General features: G+C 37.5%; 1 protein-coding gene across 4 annotated transcripts; it reads left to right on the top strand.

The window, feature by feature from the left end:
- The first annotated feature begins 285 nt into the window (after nucleotides 1-285).
- LOC104248191 (uncharacterized) lies at nucleotides 286-22,453 on the top strand. 4 transcript variants are annotated; one of them, XM_009804399.2, is made up of 18 exons: nucleotides 287-600; nucleotides 4,113-4,312; nucleotides 5,453-5,585; nucleotides 5,913-6,064; nucleotides 6,466-6,549; nucleotides 6,658-6,720; nucleotides 8,048-8,179; nucleotides 8,263-8,469; nucleotides 11,307-11,426; nucleotides 11,641-11,687; nucleotides 13,623-13,785; nucleotides 13,907-14,044; nucleotides 19,436-19,558; nucleotides 19,666-19,764; nucleotides 20,117-20,206; nucleotides 20,399-20,480; nucleotides 21,622-21,752; nucleotides 21,907-22,453. In XM_009804399.2, the coding sequence occupies exons 2-18, from the start codon at nucleotides 4,172-4,174 to the stop codon at nucleotides 22,036-22,038; spliced, it is 2,037 nt and encodes a 678-aa protein (XP_009802701.1). In that variant the 5' UTR covers nucleotides 287-600; nucleotides 4,113-4,171; the 3' UTR covers nucleotides 22,039-22,453. The 4 variants fall into 4 exon arrangements, with proteins under 4 accessions (XP_009802705.1, XP_070006729.1, XP_009802701.1 ...); XM_009804398.2 differs by having other exon boundaries at nucleotides 4,107-4,312; XM_009804403.2 differs by lacking the exons at nucleotides 19,666-19,764; nucleotides 20,117-20,206; nucleotides 20,399-20,480; nucleotides 21,622-21,752; nucleotides 21,907-22,453 and adding an exon at nucleotides 14,715-14,741 and having other exon boundaries at nucleotides 286-600; nucleotides 4,107-4,312; nucleotides 19,436-19,551.
- Nucleotides 22,454-24,385: the final 1,932 nt, after the last annotated feature.

Raw genomic sequence — 24,385 nt, 5'->3', positions numbered from 1 at the left:
ATTTGATGACCTGCTACTTAAAATACTGGAACTAATTTCATTTCAACGGGAGTACCAAAATAGGTTAAGGAGTTAGAACTTAAAAGTGTCAATTACATGTTGATTAATAGTCATTTTCATATTCTCAAGGCGTTAGGAAAAAGCAAATGCTTGTTATTTTTAAATTTAATATACAAAATATATTTACAGAAAAATTTACGGTTTTATAAAAAAATAAAAAAATAAATTTGATATACGATTACTCACACCTCAGCACCCTAAATAGCCCACCCCAAGTTCCAACCGGCTCTTAATTGTTCTTTCCTAACAAGATCACATGTACGTACTTAACATGTGTCTAAATTCTCTCAGTTTTCAACCATCTAAATCTTCCCTTTTCATTTTCAATTCTTCGCAATCGGTAAAATCCTTTGTCTTCGTCATGTATTAAGCCATGAATCTCTCTCTCCGTCTTTCTCTCTCTATCATCACCGCCGCTTCATTTTTCTCTCCATCTAGGGTTTTGAAATTTCGAGGTTTCTTTTTTTGTTGTTGTTGAAGAATCATAGCATTTCTACTTTTATACTAGGGTTTTCCAGTTCGCTTTACGGTATAAAGCAGGTTTGAATTCTTCTTCTTCCTTTTCGTTTTTAGCTAATTTGAGTTTATTTTTATTTTTGGACTAATTATTTGTATGCATTTTTATCAACTCTTTTTTTTAAAAATGTTTTTTTATGAGATTTGGTAACTGTTTAATCTACAGTTTTGGAGCTAGGTTTAATCATCCCTTAGGTTTTTTGTATGCTCCGTGCAGTTGTATGCAATGTGTTGGTGTGGAGTTGATTTTGATTAGTTTTTTCTCTCTCGAAGTTTTAGTTTTTATAGTGACTGACACTGATATATTTGGGGAGCACGTGCTGTTTGATTATTATTTTTTGAGCTTAATAGGAAATCGTTTATCTGTTATTTGTTGTTAGTGTTGTTTTTGAAAGATATAAGAGTAACGGCTTAATCCAAATTCATTTTATTTGTTATTTTCTGTTCTATCCTTGTTCAATTGCTTTTGTTTCTTGCACTTTTCAGTCTAAATTCATAGTGTAGCTTTGAAATTGAGACTGATATTGGCGATGATAGCTTCTTTTTTGGCTGCATTTGTCCGATATTTTTTTGAGGAGCACTTGCTGTTTGTTTGTCATTTTGCTGTCCTGAATGTCTTAATTGTGTCGGGGTTTGATTGGGCTTTTACAGGGTTTCTGAAATAGAATTGGTTTGTTACACTTGTTGGGGTTTCTGTTGGCGTTGGTGTATAGGAACGTTCTTTGTCAACCCGATGACGTAGTTCACAAGTCATTTATTATTTGGAATATTGCATTTATAACTACTGGTGTTTTGCGTGCGGTGGTAGAATCCCGTGGGGATTTGGTGCTATAAACGTATTGTGCATGGTTATGCCGAATTGTTAAATGTGGAGAATTCATTAAGAAATACTCCCTCATCCCAATTTTGCTAGAAAGTATTTGGCTAAATGCGGAGTTTAAATGCTTCTGATATAAGCTTAAAGTGCCTTAGGTGCAGAATTGTTCTTTTTTGTATTTAGTGGGATCTACAGCTCGCCATGTCAATGGTAAAATGGGAATGTAATAATTATTAGATTTTAAACAGTTCGGTGCCAATCTTTTTGAGATTGACAATAAAGGGAAGGGGGACAAACAAATTTCCACAGGGAGAATTAAAATTGGTATGGAGATTTTAAACATTTAACCACTTCTTAAAATTAATTTGTTTTGAATATGGTCATTGTTCTTCGACAATTTTCATGTTATAGGAGGTTGTTATTTCTATGCTTGGATGATGCAATTGTGATTTTAGTGATCCTTTGAATGTACTTAATTCAAATTGATCCTTTGTTATTGTACTTAATTCCATTGTACTTAATTCCATTGATCCTTTGAATGTAATGTGATAGTCTTCCTTGTTCCTGAATATTGGGATTTCATTCTATAGATTAAGGTTTTCGACTGTCACATCTTTAGTATGTGAGATCGCCCACCAAGCAGAAGGTGTGGAATTGTCTGTTTAGCCCGTTCTTAATGAGTAATGATGGCTTAATTTGGTATTTGGTGCCTGTAATCTTTAATGCTCGCGTGATTGAGATGCTGTGGCTTTATATACTTGCTGCTTATACACCTGAAATCAAATGAATGGGATTTGAGGATGGAATGCTAAAAGTTTGTAGGAGGTGAATTTATAAATGTAAATCAAACAAACAGATCAAACTGGTGGAGATCACAGTTGTCAAATCTGAATAAGTGTTTTTTTTCTTCCTGGCTCATGCATGTGTGAGGAGAGGGTGAAGGATATGCATATATCCATGTTATAGAATCTGATTCACATCGTTTAAGGTAGAGTGATCTTTTATTGGTTTGATCTGCCCAAGATCATTTTCTCCATGGCTTTTCTAGTATTTTCGGGGATGGACATTTTTTCAAAAGGTTGACTTCTATTTGGTCAATTCAATCGAAAGCGGGTTGAGGTGGTTGGTTTTCTCTATTATTTTATGATATAGGCCCAAGTTAAAATTGGACTTCTCAACTATGAGTTGTCTACCACTGGTAAGTCAAACTGGTGGGTCTAGCTAATTCTGTGATATGGTACTTCACCCTTTAGGTGAGTACTGAGTGGGTTCAAGAAGTTCTTCCAGGAAGAACAGATAGAGAAAATGGTTGGACGATTATAAATAATGTGAAGCGAATCTACTAACTCTGGTTCTTGCACAAATTGAGTGTACCTTCTCCAATTCTGGGTCAAAACTCAAAACTATTGCAATAAATCCCTAAACAAACAAAAGCCAAAAAGAAGCAAGAGTAAGAGTCATTGCCTCGTGAATATCGTGATATTTCTGGAAGGAGCACCATGTGTTGCATCTCATAGAAAAATTATAACGTGCTAATACTTTTTGGATTTAGACCCTAATACTAGCCACATCTCACAGGAACTCATCAAGAGTTAGATTAGCTTTATAATAGTTGTGCTATTACATTGGATGAACTTCAAATCAAGGTGAGGTCTAGGTTTACATCCACCAAGTGGAAATTAAATTGAGTGCGGCTGATGGAAGGGGTGGTCACTTGATTGTAAAAGAATGCTTAATTCTAGTTCGCTGTGGGTAAAGGTAGGTGGTGCCCATAACATGCAAATAGATATTGCCTATAATTAGGGATTGGTCTAAGGAGGTGGAGGGAGAGCTTACTTTCTGGGACCATTCAGAGGTTGTAGAGTGCATTCATGAGAGAGAAGGTTAACATAAGCAGGGATAGAGGAGAACAAAAACGGTTGTTTGCTGGTGGAGAAAGAGGGAGGTCGCAAGGGGCTAAATAGTGCATGAAACTTGCTTCTCGCCGCCAATTGGGGCTCTTTGTTGCTGAGTGATAAAGGGAAAGAGAGTACTATTTAATATTCTCCTTTTTCAGGGAGAAAAAAAGCTCCTTTTTATTTTCTGGACTTATGCCCATCTTATATGTTTTTGCTTTTAGTGAATTTATAATTAGGATCACAAGTGAACAAAAATTCTTTTAGAAGTACTTTTGCAGCCCAAGTTATTTTTGGTCACTTCCTTGAGTTCTCGAATTACGCTTACATCCTCTGTCATGAATCGTTTCTGCTAAAGTAGGCATAATTACACTTAGTTGCCCTCTCAGTTCCCAACCATGGTCATTCATAAACAATTATCCTCTCTCCATCAAAATTGACCATGCTGCGTATTTGAGAACCCAAATGAAACTCAAATAATGGCACTGGAGGAGATCACTATGAGTTTCTTTTTAGGTCGATAAGTTTCTTTCTCTCTAGTTCTCTGGTCCTAAAAAAGGTTGTATTCTTTGACTCGAGTCAACTATTATATTGTTTCAAATCATGTCGACTCCAGCATTGTGTCCTTTTGTGTCCTATGCATTGATATATTTCTTTAATATCCAAATTTATGATGTTTGTTTGGTTCATTAACTTATTAATATTTGAATGATGCATTGAAATTTTATTTATCAAAGAACTATGCATTGGATTTGAATAAATTCAGCCTTCCCCACAGGGTAGTTGAACAATTCAATGTGCGATCTTATTTGTTGTAGGAACAGAATATAAATTACTTACAGGCACCTTGACATATGCTTTTGGTGAGACTTGAATCACCAGCATGGATCTGAATGCCTCGCCACAGCCACAGGATGACGATGAGATATTTGGACAACAATTAGAAGATGAACCGGAAGAATCCAATGTAGAACATAGTGATGACCGTGCAGATTATACGAGTGCAGTGGAGATTTCACGTCGCGTATGTCTCTGTTTCTACTGCTCACTATATCAGCTATTGAGCTGTACTCTTACTGGAACTTGCTTCTTTATTGGATATCTCTTCCGCGTTTTGTTCGATGCATCTCTCCTTTATATTAGATGTTTGTTTGCTGTTTGTCTTCAGCAGATTAATTCCTGTAGATAGCTTTGTGCAACGTCTTTAAGGCAATTTTTTTGGAGAATGCTATTTTTATCCATCTTTCAAACAGATGAAAAGTTGCTTGAGAAAGTATCCGAAGTGTTGAAATTTCCCCTAGCTATTCTTATTCATCTTTCAAACAGATGAACAGTTGCTTGAGAAAGCATCCGAAGTTTTGAAATTTCCCCTTTCTTTTGAATAAGTCCAAATGCTGGATTTTTCTTGACCCATAAACTAGCACAATGAGAAGCTTGAGTTGTCTACAATGAGTGGTAGGCTGAAGCTGCTGAAGTCTTACTGGTATACAGCTGATAAGACTACCTTGGTTCACTAGTACAGAATTCGTGTTAATCTGAACTCTTATATGTTGGCGTTGGATGGGGCCTTAGCATAGCATGGTTGAAGAATGAAGATTAGCTTATTTTATTTTTTTCCTTCCTTTTTTGTGTAATTGCCCCCCCCCCCCCTTCCCTTCTTCTTTCGCTTTTTAGTCAGGCAAGCAGTTTGGGATCAACAAAAAAGTATGGATGGGGAAGTCGCTTAGGTCGTTGAACAGATTATCCTCTGATTAATGGGGATATTCAGCATTATTGGTAATCTGGTTATCTCCAAGTCAGCCATTATTGGTAATCTGGTTATCTCCAAGTCAGCTTAGTTATATAATGTGAACTATTTTTGGTGCCATGCTCAGTACCTCCTCCAATCAATCCCCCCTCTGCCAAAAGGGGGAGAAAGTAAAAGAAATAGGACTTGCTTCTTTGTTGCTTCTTTCAGTAGAAAGTGGAAAAAGATAGGGGACAAGGGAGTAAGTGCCCATAGATAGGGGTATGTTCTTGTGAATTTTGTTACTGTGGGCCAGTGGGGGACCTACATATTATTTTTGATAAGTATTCTTAATTTATAGTTTCCTATCTTTTACATGTCAAAAAGGAAAATATTTTCTAATTTCCATGCCCGCTTTCTAAATGCTATTTGTTTTAGGAGCGGGAGGAAAGGATTCAAAGAATTAAAAGACAACGTCCAGATGATAGGCCAGCATATCCATCTCAGCCACGAATACGCGATGAGATTTTTCAGACCAAGAGACAGAAGCCTAGCAGCAGACTTCCTCCAGGTTATTTGGGTTTTCTCTAGTGTGCCAGTTGTATAAGATGTGCTATGTGTGTGTACTCTCTCTATCTCCCTCTATTTATATGTATCTCTTTCTCTGTGTGTGTGTGTGGAGGACTTGTTGAAGTAGCAATTGATTCTTGCTTCCCTTTGTGTAGTCCATCTTTCTTTTCTATTCTTGTCATCTAAGTGTAACTTTAGGTTGCCCATAACTTTAATAGGATGTGTCTTATTTGACTATTATTTCAACAAAGGTTCTTGTTCTTTTTTCCCGCTCCCTGACTTCCCTTGGTTCTATTACATCATTTTATCTTTTCAATTGCTTATGCAGGTTGGTTGGATTGTCCTGCATTTGGACAGGAGATAGGTTGCATTATTCCTTCAAAGGTTCCTCTGGATGAAACTTTCAACGACTGTGTTCTTCCCGGCAAGAGATACTCGTTTAGGCAAGTCCTCCACCAACAGAGAGTTTTAGGAAGAAAGGTGAGTGTGTTAACCTGAATGTGGTTCTTTGTTCATCCTCTTGATCTGGATTTCATCTTTAAAAGTCCTGATTCCTAGGTGTTATCATGAGGCAAAATTGTATTGCTGTTTGATGCTTTCTTATTACGTTGTGGGCAGTGCATTTGTTTGTTATATATCTTGTAGATTCTAGTTTTAACTTAGATAACTAATGCAAATCAGTTTCTGAAAACAAGGTGCTGCTTATGAATTATGGTCTTAGAGATGTTTTATATCAAACCCGAGGCTTATTTGCTACTTTGTTATGCCGCTTAGTATGATAGAGCCTTCTTAATTCTGGCCCGTTAATTCATTTAGGTTACTTTGACAACAAAGGATCTGCTAAATCCTACAACTGACTCATTTCATGTTACAAATTTCAGCTTGGGATGGTGATTGATCTCACAAATACAACTCGATACTATTCATTGTCAGATTGGAGGAAGGAAGGCATCAAGCATGTTAAGGTTGGTACATGGTAATAAAGTCATGGAGGAGGATAGGTGGTGGGGAAGTAGTTTTTTCTCTCTGAATTATGGTTGTTGTCCTGAATTTGAATCTCTTATGTCTATTAGATTCAATGCAGAGGCCGTGATTCTGTACCTGACAATGAGTCTGTAAATTTATTTGTCTATGAGGTAATTTTAATTATGTTAGTTGCAGTTTCAGTTGAATTCTGTATCTAAGAATGACCTTGCATTACTTAACATGTAAAAGTACTGCAGATTTGCTTATTTACCTTTATCCATCCATGGTTATATCTACTGTGTTTGTTACGGATCTATCTGCACATGTTACACTTGGTGCAATTATTAATGTTTGTTGTTTGTTAATCAAGTGGAAAACGCATGTGTATCGCTGGTTAGTTTGTAATCTTTTAGGTATATGCCCCGGTCTGGTGATAAAGAGTGCAACACGTGATCTATGGGTTAGGAACACATCATGGGTTTGATCCCTACGCAGACAAAAGCCTTGTATTTCAGTAGAGAAGGGTAGAGGGGAAGGCAATTATCCATTGAGTTTGAACTGTGCACCGATGGCCCTCATGGATTTCTCGGTTATCAAAAAGATCTTTTTGGAATAGAAAAAAATATTGAGAAAGGTAGGTGTAGATGTGATGTAAATCTTTATATTATATTATGAATGTACTCCACTCTTTGTAGGGGAGCCTTAACACAATGGTAAGAGTTGTCGTCGTGTGACTAGGAGGTCACGTACAATCCATGAAAATAACTCTTGTAGAAATACAAAGTAATGCTGTGTTACAATAGTTATGGTCTGGCGCGGCCCTTCCCTGGACCTTGTACTTAGTGGAAGCTTGGTGCACTGGGGCAATGCGCTATTATTAATAGGAAAAATAACATTGTTGGGTTGTCCCAATTTGCATAAGACCCCCCCCCCCCCGGGGTGCAGTTCCCCTCCAAAAAAGTAAAGGAAAACACGGAAGAGACACAGCTTTCTGGTGTAAAGAAAGCTGTGTAGAGGAGGCAGAATCTCTAGTTGACCTGATAGGTGCACTGTAATCTTAGGTGGACATAGCTGGTTTTTGTTTTCCTTGTAAATATGGCTTGGCACTGCCCTAGTGCTGTTTTATTTATTAATATTCATGTTATCATTATCAAAAACCACGGAAGAGAGAATGGTCAAAGCATTATGAACTTGAACATCCTTGTAAAGAGTTTTGTTTTTCTTTTCCGATAAATTGCCAAATTGCAGGATATACTGTATTTTGTGAGAATTTTTTCTCAGATAAAAAAGGAGTACTATAATTTTCTTAGAATTTGGAAAGGTGTTCTGTTAACTTCTAGTTAGGTTTTCTAAGCATTAGGAACCTCAGCATTGATGAGAAGCATGCTCTGAGTTTTATTCTGTTTAGGCGAAGAAAGGGTAACTTTTTCACATCCTCAGTGAATACTATATGCTATTGAAAGGAACTGGATACTAATATTTATAGCTTACTATCAGGTTTCACAATTTCTTGCACGTCAGAAACATGCGAAGAAGTATATTCTTGTCCATTGCACACATGGGCATAATCGCACTGGGTTTATGATCATTCATTATCTGATGCGTACGCTGCCGATATCTGTCAGCCAGGTTAGCAATCTTGCTATGTTTTACTTCCTTCTTGCTACAAATTTAACTACTTATCTCTGAATGATCAGAGTACTTTTATGCAGGCAATTAAAATTTTTTCTGATGCTCGACCTCCTGGGATCTATAAGCCGGACTATATTGATGCCTTATATGCCTTTTATCATGAGAAAAAACCTGAAATGGTTGTTTGCCCTCCAACACCTGAGTGGAAAAGATCTTCTGAGCTTGATTTGAATGGCGATGCTATGCCGGACGACGACGACGATGGAGGTCCTGCGGTTCCTTTGCCTGTATGTGTTTCTGCAAGAGAACTTTCTTTTTGATATATTGGCACTTTATTCATGGGTGAAGTGTTTGGTTAATTCCTTCTCTGATGAAAGTTTAAGCCTTCTATTTTCACCGGGGCAGTGTTGAATATGATTGAATGTGAATACTGCAGTGCTACCTAGTGGCTCTCAACATTAGAATGAGAAACCCATCCCTTTATAACGACGACAACAACCCAAGTGGGGTATGGAGAGGGTAGGATGTACGCAGCCTTAACCTTACCTGGAAGGGCAGAGAGATTGTTTCCGATAGACCCTCGGTTAAAGAGAGAAACCCATCCCTTTCTGATACTTTTATGGTGAGGAAGTAGTGAATCTTGATTTTGAGTGCAATATTAAGCTTGATTTTTGAAAATCACCAATTTATGGCATTCCCAAGTTTTTTGCTAATGGAACTTGTCAACAAGTAACACTTAGTAACGACCTTGCAATGCTTGGGATGCAATGACCGCAACAGCTTTTTAATGGCATTGTCTGTCCATTAAGCCTCATGCTTGTCAGATTAGTTGATTAGAGTCTCCTTCCGTCAACCATGAGATGTCTTCCCTGTGTGGTTCGATGAAATTGAACTTGTCGATATGGTATTCTTCGAGTGATGAGTTCTTTTCGTTGTTGTATGAGGTTGAATTTTGGCCAGTTAAGAACTCACATATTTAGAATATGAAAGTAATAGAAATTAGGATGTTGAGGTGGATGTGCATGCACATTAGGATAGATAGGATTAGGAATGAGGATATTCGGGAGGTGGGGGGCGTGGCCCCCATGGATGACAAGATGCGGGAAGCAACGCTCAGATGGTTCGGGCACGTAGGAAGGAGAAGCCTAGATGCTTGCGCAAGGAGGTGTGAGCGGCTGGCTTTGGAAGGCACGAGAAGAGGTAGAGAGCGGCCTAAGAAGTGTTTGGGAGAGGTGATGAGACAGGACATGGCATGGCTTCAGATTTCCGAGGACATGGCTCTTGATAGGAAGCTGTGGAGGTTGAGAATTAGGGTCGTAGATTAGGAGGTAGTTGGGCTTATTTCTACTTCGTACCAGTGTGAGGCTAGTATGATAAGATTTCGTCTTAGATTACTGGTGGTTAATGTTGTGTTCACACTACTCTTCCGTTTTTCATAGTGCCAGGTCTATTTAATAGTTATTGCTTTTCATCTATTTTCTAGTTCTTATGATGCCGTTGTTATTTATAGGGTTTTTGTTGATGGTACTGATATATTGTCTCTTTTCGTCTTCTTGAGCCGGGGGTCTTTCAGAAACAACCTCTCTACCCCATCGGGGTAGGGGTAAGGTCTGCGTACACACTATCCTTCCCATACCCCACTAGTGGGATTTACTGGGTCGTTGTTGTTGCTTCACCCAAAATAGTTTCTGGTCAAATCCTCTATATAATTTGCTCTATTAGACACAATTTCATTGTAATTACAGAATGATAGAAAAATGATCTCTTGTGCTCCTTTTTCTATTCCATTTAAATAAGTGTGAAATAAGTAGCCAAAATTTAATGCTGCAGAATAGTTTCCATTTCTTTTTTATGTCTAACCTGGATTGCCTAAGGTTTCCTACCAGGAAAAAAAGGAGCATTATTGTTTCTCATATAATCCCTCAGAACTGTGTACTTTGCTATATTTCTTATTTGCATTTCCAGCTTTTGCACCTCCATGTTGTTACTTTTTCATCGCCTTTGCCCTTTACTAATTAAAGAAAGATTTGCTCAAGAAGAAATCTAGTTTTTCTTTAAGGCTTGACAAGGTGCTGGAAGAGATCTAACTTTGCTTAGAACTTAGAAGAAGCATAATATTTTCTGGCTTGGTAAAGAGTGTTTGGGATGGGAAACTAGAATAAAATACACATCCTGATGGTGTCATATTTGCTGACCTTCTAGTCCTTTTTCTCTAGTAATTTGCTGGACAATGCATTTTGGTGTTTTTTATGTTATGATGACTCCTTCCTCTCTTTTCAAGCTTTTGGCAATTGGTGCTTAAATGGTTACAGAATAGTTAATTTGTCGGATAGCATCTTCGCAGTTCACAGAAGGATGAGAATAGCAGATGTTTGACTGTTCTTTTCTGATGTTCAGCTTGATTCACCTTTTACTTTTTGAAAGTTTAGATTCCCAATAAACAAACTTGACTGAGAGCCAGAGAGTTGAGCAAGAGAGGTGGGCCTGGTGGTGTAGTGAACAGGTGGTGTGTTGAGCAAAGAGAGGGAAGGGGGGGGGGTTGTAGAAGAGAGACAGGAAGCAACACGGAGGGATATAATGGGGGTTGTGAGGAGTGTATTGAAGTCAGAGGAGGTTTTTGGTTTAAGAGGGTATCATGCTTATGCTTTAAGAAGAATGACCTGCTTGCTTGATCTGACCTAATCTACTACTCCCTCCATTACAGTAAACCTGATTTTGCTTTCCCTGAAAACACGATCTCCTTCGTTAAATGAAAAGTCTTTTTCTTTTCTTTTTTTTTCGTAAAATGAAAAGTCTTTCTCTGCCCCATAACTCAAAATAAGAAAATCTTTTGGTACTTTAAACTGGATTTGACATCTTACCAACTAAATGTTCGACAATTCGAGCAATTGACTAGAAAGCTATCCGAGAAAACTTAATGTAATAATCTATTCAAACGGTGCAGGGCAAACTAGGAGTATAAATTTCAGCATGTAACATTGATATCAAGGTTATAGCTGCTTGTGATTACATCTTTATACCAACATGCTATGGTTTTGGTTTCTACACTTTTGCCTTGCAATGAGGTTTATTTATTCGACAGAGCTTTTAGAATTTCCTTATAACTCATTTTCTCCCTTTTCAGGATAATCATGAAGCGCAAGTGGTAATGTCAAATGACGACATTTTGGGAGATGCAATCCCACAAGATCAGCAAAATTATATGCGGCAGTTCTGTTATCAAGCACTGAAAATGACTCCAGGGGTAGGAATCTTGCAACGGCTCGCTTGATGTCTTTGTAAAATTGTTGCATGGCGACTTTATATATGATGATCTTTTCTGTTGTTTATGCATGTTACTTCTATTTTCTGGTCTTGCTTGGACTTAATTTGTGGATTATGTAGACTACTTCCTGCAAAGTATGCATTTGTCTGCTCTATTCTAACCCAAAAATCCTTTTGGTGTATTTGTCTTTCAGGGTAGAGGCCCACAATTTCCTGGCTCTCATCCAGTCTCTCTTAGCAGGTTTGATTTTATCTCTGTTCGGGGAACTGTACTTCATCATATTCTTTTGGCTGTACAGTCAGGTGGAACCTTAGGTCTAGCATTTTGCGCTTAGCCATACATACAAGAAGTGCCTGTTCACCCACAAATCGGAAAGAAAAAAGAAATTATCACACCTGGTCCTGCCTAATTCAGATTGGAAACTGTGTACAATTTGATTGTGAAAAAAGAGAAAAGGTTCCACATAAAATTCCATTGTTGATACATGATGTTTATCTACTTTTCCTGGATATGTGGAAATGACAGTAGAAACCCTTGCTATGTCATGTAACATGATTGGTTGTCTTTAACATGCGGATAATGCCAGCAAAGGAAAACTAGAATGAAAACTAAGAAGCAAGGAGAGAGAAACATAGAAAACTTCTATAGGACAATCAGAATTGATAGAAGATATCGCCGGAGAAACTAGTCTTAACAGAAAGAAAGAGAGAAATATTGTCACCACACTTACCTAGAGAGAGAGAAATATGGAAGCATCTCCTCATGTCATTGACATGTTATCGCAGTTAAATATAAGCTTGAAGACATCGAAGCCTAAAATCTAAGTTATATAGCTGCAGAATGAGTTATCCTCGTTGCCACTGAGATGGATTAGTTGAAAGCTGGAAACATGTTGATTTGATGATTTGGCAATAGCTTTGATCTTTGGAAAAGAAAATATAGACTTGTTTAAACTGTGTTAGTAACTAATTTTAAACACTAAATTGTGTATTAAACCCCTCATTATTGTGTTTTCACTTTTCTCCTCTTCCTGGGAATTGCTCAAGCGTTTCGTTCTCTACCTCTTGATTTCTTACTGCTGCCATTTATTCTGCTTCTTTTAATCTGTCATTAAGAATCTTTGCCCAATCTTCATTAGCTTTTTTGTCTCCCAACCATGAAAGTGTCCCTTGGCCATCATTTGGTGCTGCAGAAGTCATGCACTTGTCTCCAAAGTATGTTTAGCTCTGTTTCCACAAATGTTTCATCTAACCTTTTCTTGGAAGTCTCCTGATGCTAGCTTATATTTTCTTAAACCACATGTTATAGTTGTGTTTTTGTTAGATCAGATTCTGAAAATATAATAACTACGCTATCACATAGAGAGGGTTTTGGGGAGATCATAGATGTTCAAGTTCTTGCGATGACTTCCGAATTCAGACTGAAAGACATTGATTATTTGACCTGTCAAGAAGCAGCAAAGGCACACCTTTTTATTTTGTATAAATTACCTTGGTTGGGTGGATTTGTGGCCCCTCCAAGGGGCTGTCTCCATTGCGGGAAGAAGTATACGATTCTATTCTTGTTAGAACTCTTGAAAGTTTGATCTTCATGGAAGGTTTTAAAATCTCCAGAGCCCACCATTTTTCTATCTTTTCATTTTGCGTTCTTTACACGGTGGCCAATATTGAACCAACTAGTTCTTGATGCCTCTGGTCAACTTGCATGGTTCGGCAGTGTGCCTATTTTGCCTGTGCAGCTAACACGGTTTCAGACTTTGAAGGTCATGCATGGACGAATGAGTATCTCTGGTTATATTATGCTTGCAAGGCATGAATAAGCTTGTTTTACTTGTTTATTTGGCTAGTGTTTTCTTTGTTCTGCATGATAGCTTGTCAATCGATGTGTTTTGAGTTAGTTAATTATTTTCTTTAGATCCCTCGTACATATTTTACTCATGGATAGTAACCTTCTTGTATTTTTATATTTGAACCTCATATGGACTCAGATATGGATATTAACATAGTCTCTGAGAAAACAATTGTTTATTTATTGAACTGGCTAACTCCCTTACAAACTTTGGGTAGCATCCAATACAAAACAAAGACTGAGAAAACCCATAAGCTAGAGTTCATCTTAAGGTATTTTTTTTCTGAGAATTGTTCATCTCGAGGTAATCTTTGTCATTGTTTGCAGGGACAACTTGCAATTGTTGAGGCAGCGTTACTACTATGCCACATGGAAGGCTGATGGGACACGGTATATGATGCTGATCACGATGGATGGTTGTTTCTTAATTGATAGACATTTCAACTTCCGAAGGGTTCAGATGAGATTTCCATGCAGACATACTAATGAAGTACGCTCATATCCCGTCAGCTATGAGGATGTTCTGATCTTTTCTTTTTGTCTCCTTTTTATGTCTCATTGTTGGAAACTATCTGTGTTTTATCATGTGAAATTTTCGTTTTTTCTCCCAGGGTTTGACCGAAAAGACGCACCACTTCACTTTACTTGATGGGGAGATGGTAATTGATACTTTGCCTGACACACAGAAGCAGGAAAGGAGATACCTCATTTATGATCTGATGGCCCTTAATCATGTGTCTGTCATTGAGGTTGGATTCTAATACAGGAACTCATTTTCATTTCCTTATTAAAATAAAAAAAAATCTGGCTATACGCTTAGGGGTCTTTTTGGTTCTCTGTATTACTGGGAATTATCCCGTTATTAAATTCTGCGTTGATTGCCATGTGTTTGGTTGTCTATTTCCTGATTTTGTGTATATATTAACTGCATTAGTGATGTGGTAAATGTATTAGCCAAAAAAGATGTGAATTTTTAAAAAAGCCAATGAGGAATAGTATACAGATGATAAAGTACCTTTACACTGTTATTTGTTTATTTAACCATCTCCTACTCGTTACCTATGATCGTTCTAGTAATGATTTTAGAATTATTGGGAAGTGTTTAGAACAACTTATTAGGTACAATGTCTTTTTAATTTGTTTTGGAGGTTTGTATGTTGGTAGGAAATATAGGGGGCGTCTAGTGTTAGAGAACCCCTAATTTGTCTAAAAGGACTAACTATTGAATATTAGAATGAAAAGGGTGATGTACTTATTAATGCAGTAAGACATGAATGCATTATCTATTTATTCATTTGGTTGTTGCATTATCTATTTATTCTTATCTCTCATTTATTCCGAAATTTCGGTAGAATTTTGGAGGTATGTGGGTAGAGCAGGCTTGGAGTGGCTGACTGGGCTGTTTAATGTTCTTTTCAGGACGAAGAGGATGCCGGATGAGTTGAGGTGGAGTACGATGATTCCGTTGTATAAGAACAAATGTGATATGTAGAATTGTAACAACTATAGGGGTATCAAGTTACTAAGTCATACCATGAAAGTTTGGGAGAGGTTGGTGGAAGGGAGGGTAAGGAGGGCAGTGTCTATATCAGACAACTAGTTCGGGTTCATGCCGAGTCGTTCTACTACGGAAGCTATCCACCTTATTAGGAGGTTGGTGGAACAGTACATGTATAGAAAGAGGGATTTGCATATGGTATTTATTGACCTAGAGAAAGCGGATGAAAGGGTCCCTAGGGAGGTTCTTTGGAGATTCTGCAGGTGACAGGTGTGCCAGTAGCTTACATTAGGGTGATAAAGGTTGGGTTATGACTATGGGAGGTGACTCAGAGCATTTTTTGGTTTTTATAGGATTACACCAAGGATCTGCGCTTAGCATGTTCTTATTTGCCCTGACGATGGACGTACTAACACACCATATTCAAGGGGAGGTGCCATGGTGTATGTTGTTCGCTGATGATATAGTGCTGATTGATGAGATACGAGGCGGCGTTAATAAGAGGTTGGAGGTTGGATATAGGCCCTGGTGTCTAAAGGTTTCAGTTGAGTAGGACTAAGATAGAATATCTGGAGTGCAAGTTTAGCAACGCGATGGGGGAAACGGACATGGAAGTGAGTCTTGACTCACAAGTCATCCCCAAGAGAGGAAGTATCAAGTACCTAGGGTCAGTTATCCAGTGGGGAGATCGACGAGGATGTCACACACCATATTGGGGTGGGGTGGAAGAAATGAAGGTTAGCATATGGAGTCCTGTGTGACAAGAATGTGCCACCGAAACTTAAGGTAAGTTCTATAGAGTGGTGGTTAGACCGTTCATGTTATATGTGGTTGAGTGTTGGCCAATCAAGAACTCATATACCCAGAAGTTGAAAGTAGCAGAAATGAGAATGTTGAGATGGATGTGCGGGCATACTAGGATGGATAAGATTAGGAATGAAGATATTCGAGAGAAGGTCTGCGTGGCTCCCATGGACGACAAGATGCGGGAAGCAAGGCTTAGATGGTTTGGGCATGTGTGGAGGAGAAGCTTAAATGCCCCAGTTAGGAGGGGTGAACGATTGGCTCTGGCAGATATGAGAAGAGGTAGAGGGTGGCCTAAGTATTGGGGCGAGATGATCAGGTAGGACATGACGCGGTTTCAGATTTTCAAGGACAGGGCTCTTGATAGGAAGGTGTGGAGGACAAGGCTAGGGGGTAGTCGAGCGTTTTTCTAGAGCGGTGGTTAGACCGGCCATGCTGTATGGGGCTAAGTGTTGGGCAGTCAAGAATTCACATATCCAGAAGATGAAAGTAGCAGAAATGAGGATGTTGAGATGGATGTGCGGGCACACTGGGCAGACACACTAGGCTGGATAAGATTAGGAATGAAGATATTTGGGAGAAGGTGGGCGTCGCTCCCATGGATGACAAGATGCATAAGAGAGGCTTAGATGGTTCGGGCATGTGCGGAGGAGAATCCTAGATGCCCCGGTTATGAGGTGTGAGTGGTTGGTTTTGGCAGGTATGAGAAGAGGTAGAAGGCGGCCTAATATTGGGGCGAGGTGTCAGGTAGGACATGGCGCCACTTTAGATTTTCGAGGACATGGCTCTTGATAGGAAGGTGTGGAGGTCGAGCACTAGGGTTGAAGGTTAGGAGTAGTCGAGCGTTTTTCTAGAGCGGTAGTTAGACCAGCCACGGTGTATGAGACTGAGTGTTGCCCAGTCAAGAATCCACATATCCACAAGATGAAAGTAGCAAAAACGACGATGTTGAGATGGATGTGCTGGCATACTTGGTTGAATAAAATTTGGAGTGAAGATATTCGGGAAAAGATGGGCGTGGCTTCCATGATGACAAGATGCGGGAAGCGAGGCTTAGATGGTTCGGGCACGTGCGGAGGAGAAGCCTAGATGCCCCGGTTAGGAGGTGTGAGCGGTTAGCTTTGGCAAGTATGAGGAGGTAGAGGGAGGCCTAAGAAGTATTGGGACGAAGTGATCAGGCAGGACATGACGCAGATTTAGATTTTCGAGGACATGACTCTTGATAGGAAGGTGTGGAGGTCGAGCACTAAGGTTGAAGGTTAGGGTGTAGTCAAGCGTTTTTCTAGTCTGATAGTGCTTTGTCCAGGACTGCTAGCGGCTTATGTTGTGTTTACGCTATTTTTCCGTTTTTCACAGTTTTGTGTTATTGCTTTTCGATTTGTTTGTTGTCTCTTACGATGCTGATATTATTATTTTGGTTTCTGTTGTTACGGATGTATTGTCTCTTTTCGTTTTCTTAAGCGAGGGTCTTTCGGAAACAACCTCTCTACTCCTCCGGGGTAGGGGTAAGGTCTGCGTACACTCTGTCTCCCCAGACCCCACTAGTGAGATTTTATTGGGTTGTTGTTGTTGTTGTTCTCATTTATTATCAAGAAATTATAATAGGTGTTTTTGGAAGGGGAACCTTGGAGCAACGGTAAAGTACATGTCACGGGTTCGAGCTATGGAAGCAGCCACTAATGCTTGCATTAGGTTAGGTTGTCTACCTCACATCCCTTGGGGTGCGGTCTTTCCCTAGACCATGCGTGAATGCGCGATGCTTTGTGCATCGGGCTGCCCTTTTTTTAATTTATTGTAACAGATGTTTTCACTCTTAATTATATTATGCTTATTATTTTTAATCAGAAAAGTAATACATACCAAAGATATTACTGGAAACTAATCTGTATCTGATTTAGAACCAAACTCATGTTTTAGATTATATACTATATCCAGAATTCAACATACTTTACACAATACAAGTTATCCAATGATTATTGTTCGCTGTATTAAGATTCGTATCTTACAATCCATGCATAGTTTCTCTGACCCAAATGACCACTTATAGTGGTCAGATTATAGTCGTAATTTTTCTGTGATTGTTTATTGCACAAGTTGCAGTTGACAGATTTTGAATAATGATGTCATATGTTCATTAATATTTCTTGTTTGAGTATCTTGTAGCAGTTTCGATATTGTCATTTCTTGCAGGTATTCAAACACACCTGGAGCTAACACATCCTTGATTTATGTTATAAGTATATTGGTCTGCGTTTATGTGCGTTGTGTTTAACATGTCTTTTGAAGTCTGTTAGTGTTTCGTGGCAGAGTAAGATTTCCTTGTGTGATTATTTTTTCTTTAATCTGAGTCTTCTAAAGTCATTTATGCTTTGTAATTTTAGAAAATCACAACATGATGTGTTCACCGCTGAGAAGTCCTCGTGTTGCATCCCTCTTTTCAGCCACTGATGCTTGCATCAGGGTAGACTGCCTACATCACACCCATTGGGGTGCGGTGCTCCCCCGGACCCTGCGTGAACGCGAGATGCTTCGTGCACCGAGCTGCCCTTTTTTTATTACTACATGATGTGTTTACTTCTTTAATCTGTTGTCTGATATTGTCAGTGAGTTGAACTGTGTCCCTAATTTATCGCCTTATCACTTGGTGCCAATAGGATCTTTTGACATGCATCTTCGAAGAAAAAGATGTTTGTTTTCTGGTATAATGATGTATGTGTGTTGCATATGAAATTCTTCTACCTCTGAAATGTAACTGTCTTAGCAAAGAACAATATGCCAAAACATTTTAAAGATAATATTCTATTAATGGCAAAGAGCTATATTATAGAGCTATGAGACCTTTACAGATCTTGTAGTGCTCTGAACAGCTGTAGGTGTAGGATGTCAAAGCATGGTAGGAAGACATAGCATACTTTCTTTTTATACACATTATTGAAAGAATTACATATATCTGCTGATTGGACATATTGTTACTGGTTGCCATTAATTAAAAAAATCTTCAAACTCAGTGGATAATGGACCCCTCTACAAAAAGTGGAGCTGCAGGGATACATAGTTGCATTTGAGTCCTTAAAGTGGAGGAATGCTAATATGCTATTTGCTAGGGAATGGAATAGAACTTGTTTACATAGTTTTCATCAGGTGAGCTCCAGCTGCTATCGTGTCACCACTAGTATGAGGCATTTACTGGCCTGATTAGTCGAAGTATTTTTATTTCTTAATTGAATCTGATGTGCATCTCAACCATGTGGTTACCTAAGAGGGTCATCAATAAATCAACTATTCACCAATTCCAGACTATTTGGTTCTTGATCATACTGCTGTGTTTTCTCTGTACGAGTAATTCAAAAAGTTTATTTGTGTTACTGGCTTACTGCAACTAGAGCTCCTACACCCTAATAGGATCGAGTGAAAGAAAGACAGAATTGCTTTGCTACAGCCCAGCGCTTATCAGTAGTGTATATGTGGCACATCATATTTCATTTATCCAAGCCTCATTTACTTCAGAAAAGGTAGATAACCGGCATGTTTCATATGCTTCGATCATCGTGCTGTTTTAATCAGTTGTGTATTGTGGTGTGTGATTATGGTTTTGTATGGTAATGTCTTGGAGGCCATGAAACCTATGTATTTCAATTATTCTTCTCATTCTACACTGGATAAGCATTGCTAACTTCACTTCATTCTGTTTTGCTTGAGTATGTACTTTTTTTTACAAAAAAAGTACATATATACCCAGGAACGGTGTTCTGGTATATAGTAAGCATTGCTCATTCTCTGTTCTGGTATTTTACATATATAGTAAGCATTGCTCATTCTCTGTTCTGGTATTTTACAGCGACCCTTTTATGAACGGTGGAAAATGATTGACAAAGAAGTGATTGAGCCCAGGAATTATGAACGTCAACATATATACCAGAGTAGAAACCCTTACTATAGATACGAGTTGGAGCCTTTCAGGGTATGTTTTGTCAACTTTGTAACGTAGTGTCATAAGATTAATTATAGTTGATTTCTAGTATCATTTTTTCTAGCTAAAGTGGCTGCTGATCTCTCAATGTCTACCAGGTGAGGAGGAAGGATTTTTGGTTGCTCTCTACTGTCACGAAACTTCTCAAAGAATTTATTCCAAAGCTTTCACATGAAGCAGACGGTCTCATTTTTCAGGTTCTAAAGAGTGACAAATCTTTTAGAGTGATTATACTGAATGTCTTCTTGTTCTAGTGTTGTATTGAGTTTCTCCCGAGGAGTCAGTTTTTTGCATCACTTTAGATGTTTCCAAGTTATATGGTGTGTATATTTTGATTGTTATCTTGATGAGACTCTATTTGAAAGTGGTTCAAACTTTATCTTTGTTTACTGTTATGCTGCAGAGAAGTTATTAAAGATGGTAGCATATCCTCATTCAGTTAATTGCGAATGACATATTTACGGCTAACAGTGACAGAGATACACAAATCATACACATGTAATTGTTTTAGGTTCTGTATGCTCAGCTACTGTTTTCTTTCCGTGTTAGGGTTGGGATGATCCTTATGTTCCTCGCACGCATGAAGGTCTCTTGAAGTGGAAATACCCTGAAATGAACTCAGTTGACTTTCTGTTTGAGGTTGTGCTCTCTGCTCTCCTAGTGAAAAGAGCTGTTTCAGTTTCCTCGTCCTTTTGGTTTCTTATTTTTGTTTTATCCCTACTAGTCACCTGTTAAATATCATTTGTCTGCACGATTTAAGTGGAAAGGCCTGGGTCATGTTTCATGCTGTCCTATTGGAATTAAGTGTGAGTATCTCTAATCATATGGCAGGTGGTCGATGGTCGTGAATTGCTTTATCTACATGAACGAGGGAAGAAGAAACTAATGGAAGGGAATAGAGTTGTTTTCCCAGGTTAGGAATTCCCAGTTATATTAGTTAATACCTCTAGTCGTATCATACAGGAATGTTTCCCTTACTTAGGGTTTGGTTGGAAGTATAATAGGCGTGAATATCGTATGCATCCATACACTTTTTAGTGTTTATTTGCTGGCGTGTGTACTTTATCAACCTGGGTGGATGTGATTTCTTAGTAAAATGGTGTGTTGTGGGGAAATTGGATGCAGTGCTATTATTTGATTTAGTTAGCCTGCATTCATTGTATGATCTTAAAAGTAAGGAGGCTAGAGTTACCTCCCAAAAAGAAATAATAAATAAAAATAAAAAGTTAACGAGGCCATTTCACACTTACTCTGCTGCGACAGTTGAGGTTCTTTTTTGAATCTTGTGAGGTGCTAAGTAATAGTAAGAATGTGGATAAAATTACTTTATCTAAAAAAAAAGAATGTGGATAAAAATTCTATAGGTACTAAATACTAAAGGCAATATTGAGAAGAAAAAAAATGAAGGCAATATTGCTATTCACAACTGACCTTCCTTTCTAATCCTACTCTCCTCTGAGTTCAGGACACATATTCTTGCTTTCACTATTTTCTCTTTGATAGTTGAGGCTCATTAGAACGTGGATGGTCCACAACTTGAAATTGGATCAGTTGCTAAAGATGATAAGGGTCGGACATGTTAGTGGGATTATTTTGGAATATTACAATAAGGTTCTCAATGAATCAAGGGCAACAGAAGCTTGTTTGTATTTTCAGAGAAGTAACCATTCACACGTGAATATGAACAAGATAACCCACATTTAGGTGTCTCCTTAATCTTAATGGTAAAATTCTGATTAACAAGATCATCCTAGTCAGACTAGGACATGCATCTCTCGAGATTTTGACAAGAATTGAACAATTTTGTTTCTTCTCTTGCTCTTTAAGATGGTCATTCAAATGGTTGATCCTTGTTGCTTCGAGTTGGTGAGCTACTGATGCTAGTAGTGAGGATAGGGACATCCAGGGAAATGTCTAATCTGTTGTCCTGTAGACTTGCATATCTGAGCAGTTTTTCCTTGTGCTTTATTTGTATCCCCTGATTTTTTTTCCTTCTTCTCTGGGTATTTACCTCTGGTGCATATCCTTAAAATTGGTTTCTTTCATGGTCACAGATAGTTCTGACCCGTCAGACTACGCTGGTAAAATAGTAGAGTGTTCTTGGGATACCAGTAACCAAGAATGGGTGTGGATGAGGACCAGAGTTGATAAAGGAAATCCAAATGATTACAACACTTACAGAAAGGTATGTATCGCTTTAATGGCAAATACTAAGTTATGTAGTTGATTTGTTGATACGTGGACTTGTGCTTTAATAGAACCTCTTCCATATTTTCTCATTTATTAAAGATGGATAGACCCTATTAGACTAATTATTGTTCCTGTACAACAAAATTCAGGTATTTAGAAGTATTACTGACAACATCACTGAAGAAGTGTTGTTGAATGAGATCTATGAGATCATACGACTGCCAATGTACGCTGATAGGATACAGAATGATAGCAAAGCTCACCATGTACGACGCAGATGAAAGAATTTGATTAAGTGGACGGCATTGTTATTGGTGGAAGCTAGTGATTAGATTAACTTCTCATTGGAAGTTAGCCGTGTTCATGTACATCAATGGAAGGGTATTTATGAGCATCCTTAGTCCCTAGGCATGTAATGTGTGCTACACTGGGTTTATTGCATGATCCAGTTGGTACACTGTAAACTTAGTGGTGCACGACTCCGGCCTTTCGTTTTTCCTCCTGTTAGAGGGAATTAGCAAAGAAGTCGTGTATATTAGTTTATTTAGTTTCTCTTTTTTTCTGGTTACTGTTAAGTTGTTGGTAGGTTTCTCCAGCAGTAGTTAAACTTAAAGCTCTATGTTATCTGTTCCCCTGTGAATATGAGTCTGTTATACAAGTAAGTTGTAGCTTATCATTTGCTCTTGTTCTTCGTTATATTCAGATTGGCTACCGAGAGTACTCTGCATGTGTTGCACTGTCTTCCTTCCAATTTAGTAGATATTTCGATGTCCTTGACCTTAAAAATTATCCCCATCTGTTCTATTAGGTGGAATTGTTTTCTTGTTAGTTCGTAAAAAAGGGAATGAAACTTTTTTATAAGTAAATAATTTCACTTTCAAGTTTCGTGGTACCCTTAATGGCATGCTTTTGTAGTAATATGTTTAACATTACAAGTTTCAAGAATGTCTCTTTTCTTTTTAAATTTGTGCTCGGTCAAATTACGGTAATTGGATGGGAAGGAATAATATAAGTAATAGTTTTTGAGTTCATTGTTAAAACGTAGAGCATATTACAAAATATCGACATTATAATAGCAAAGCTCCTAGAGTAATCTTGGAATACAAAACAAGTGAACACCAGTAATCTTTATTTCTGACAAATATGTCGAGGATCTCAATCTTGATAATGATAGGACATTATTTTCTAGCAATGATGTATTGACTTATTTGTTGAGACGTGACGGGTAAACAATGGTTTAACCCATTATAGTGTCCTTCATTAATCCTCACTCGATAGAGGTTGTAAGAGAACAAAACTCACGGGGTTCAAACTTGTAGGTGAGTTGATTGTCACCGCCTATTTGTACCGACCCATATGAGGAGTGACCTCATATGATCATAAGAAAATTATTCTATAAATATCTCATATTTTTATTAGTTTGTGTTATATCTTACAAATGTCATATGAAAATGATCATATAACCTAAAAAAAATATTTGTAATAGATCATAATGCTTCCCTTAAATTGGTGTTCATTCAAACGGAATTGAGTTGGACATACCATATTACGGATCAAAATTTTGCCTTGCAATCTTATGTTTGTCTACAAGAAATAACATAAACAAGAGCAGACCAATAATTCTAAATCTTATATTTGATAAATAGGCAGGTTAGAAATGGGCTAACACCCATATTCGATCCATATTATATAACTGTAAAATTAATTTGTATTTTTTTTATCTATATATGCTAAATTATGAATGTAATACCACTATTAGAGTTGTTTCCATTGAACTACGTATCCTAAATACTAGTTTTAGAGTATGCGCGTTACACATGTATTTCATATTAGTGAGTATAAGTTTTTTCAAAATTACACATATATTATTAACATATGTAATTGAGTTATAAAATAAAATAAAAAAAGTAGTAGTTCTTGAAAATGATGAATATTGATATAGCCAACCTCATAAAGAAAAAAAGTCAAAAACATCACATAAAATTATTCTAATGTCTTATCATGATTTTTGTATACGAATTGTACATTTGCTTTAGGTGCTCGACTTGATAGAATAATATGCTAACTCGTAAGCAAATATATCCGGTATTAATATTATATTCTTCATGGCCTTAAAAAAATTGTATTTGCTCAAGTACATAACATGAATTCCTCCTATTCCTTACTGTTAACTATCATAGGAATAATTTAATCTGATGTGTATTATTTAAACCCAACTACATGTGTTTCTGGAACAAATTAAATAATTATCATAAACATTAAGGTAAATTATTATTATTATTATCTTAACCAACATGAAGGTATCATTATGTAATATATTTCTCAAAAAGTATAAAAATCTATTAACATTTCATGTAATGTGCATTCAGATAAATCATTATAATAGTATTTGCAATATCTATTTTTATATTCATGTACAATTTTAATTTTTTGAATTATAGTTAACTAATTAAAGCTATTCATTGATAATGTTTAGTGATGGTACTTGAATTCAACTGACTATATATTACCTCTCTTAATTTACGAATAATTTTGTTGAAGTGTGATCTCTTTTATTTGGATAGTTTTATCATGAGAATCTTGCCATTATTGCTGATATTTGTCACAAGTTTTATAATTATATAAATA

This window comes from Nicotiana sylvestris, chromosome 7, assembly GCF_000393655.2.
Source record: "Nicotiana sylvestris chromosome 7, ASM39365v2, whole genome shotgun sequence".
Taxonomy (NCBI): domain Eukaryota; kingdom Viridiplantae; phylum Streptophyta; class Magnoliopsida; order Solanales; family Solanaceae; genus Nicotiana; species Nicotiana sylvestris.
The sequence above is the reverse complement of the archived record's forward strand: the minus strand, read 5'-3'. Positions and strand labels throughout refer to the sequence as shown.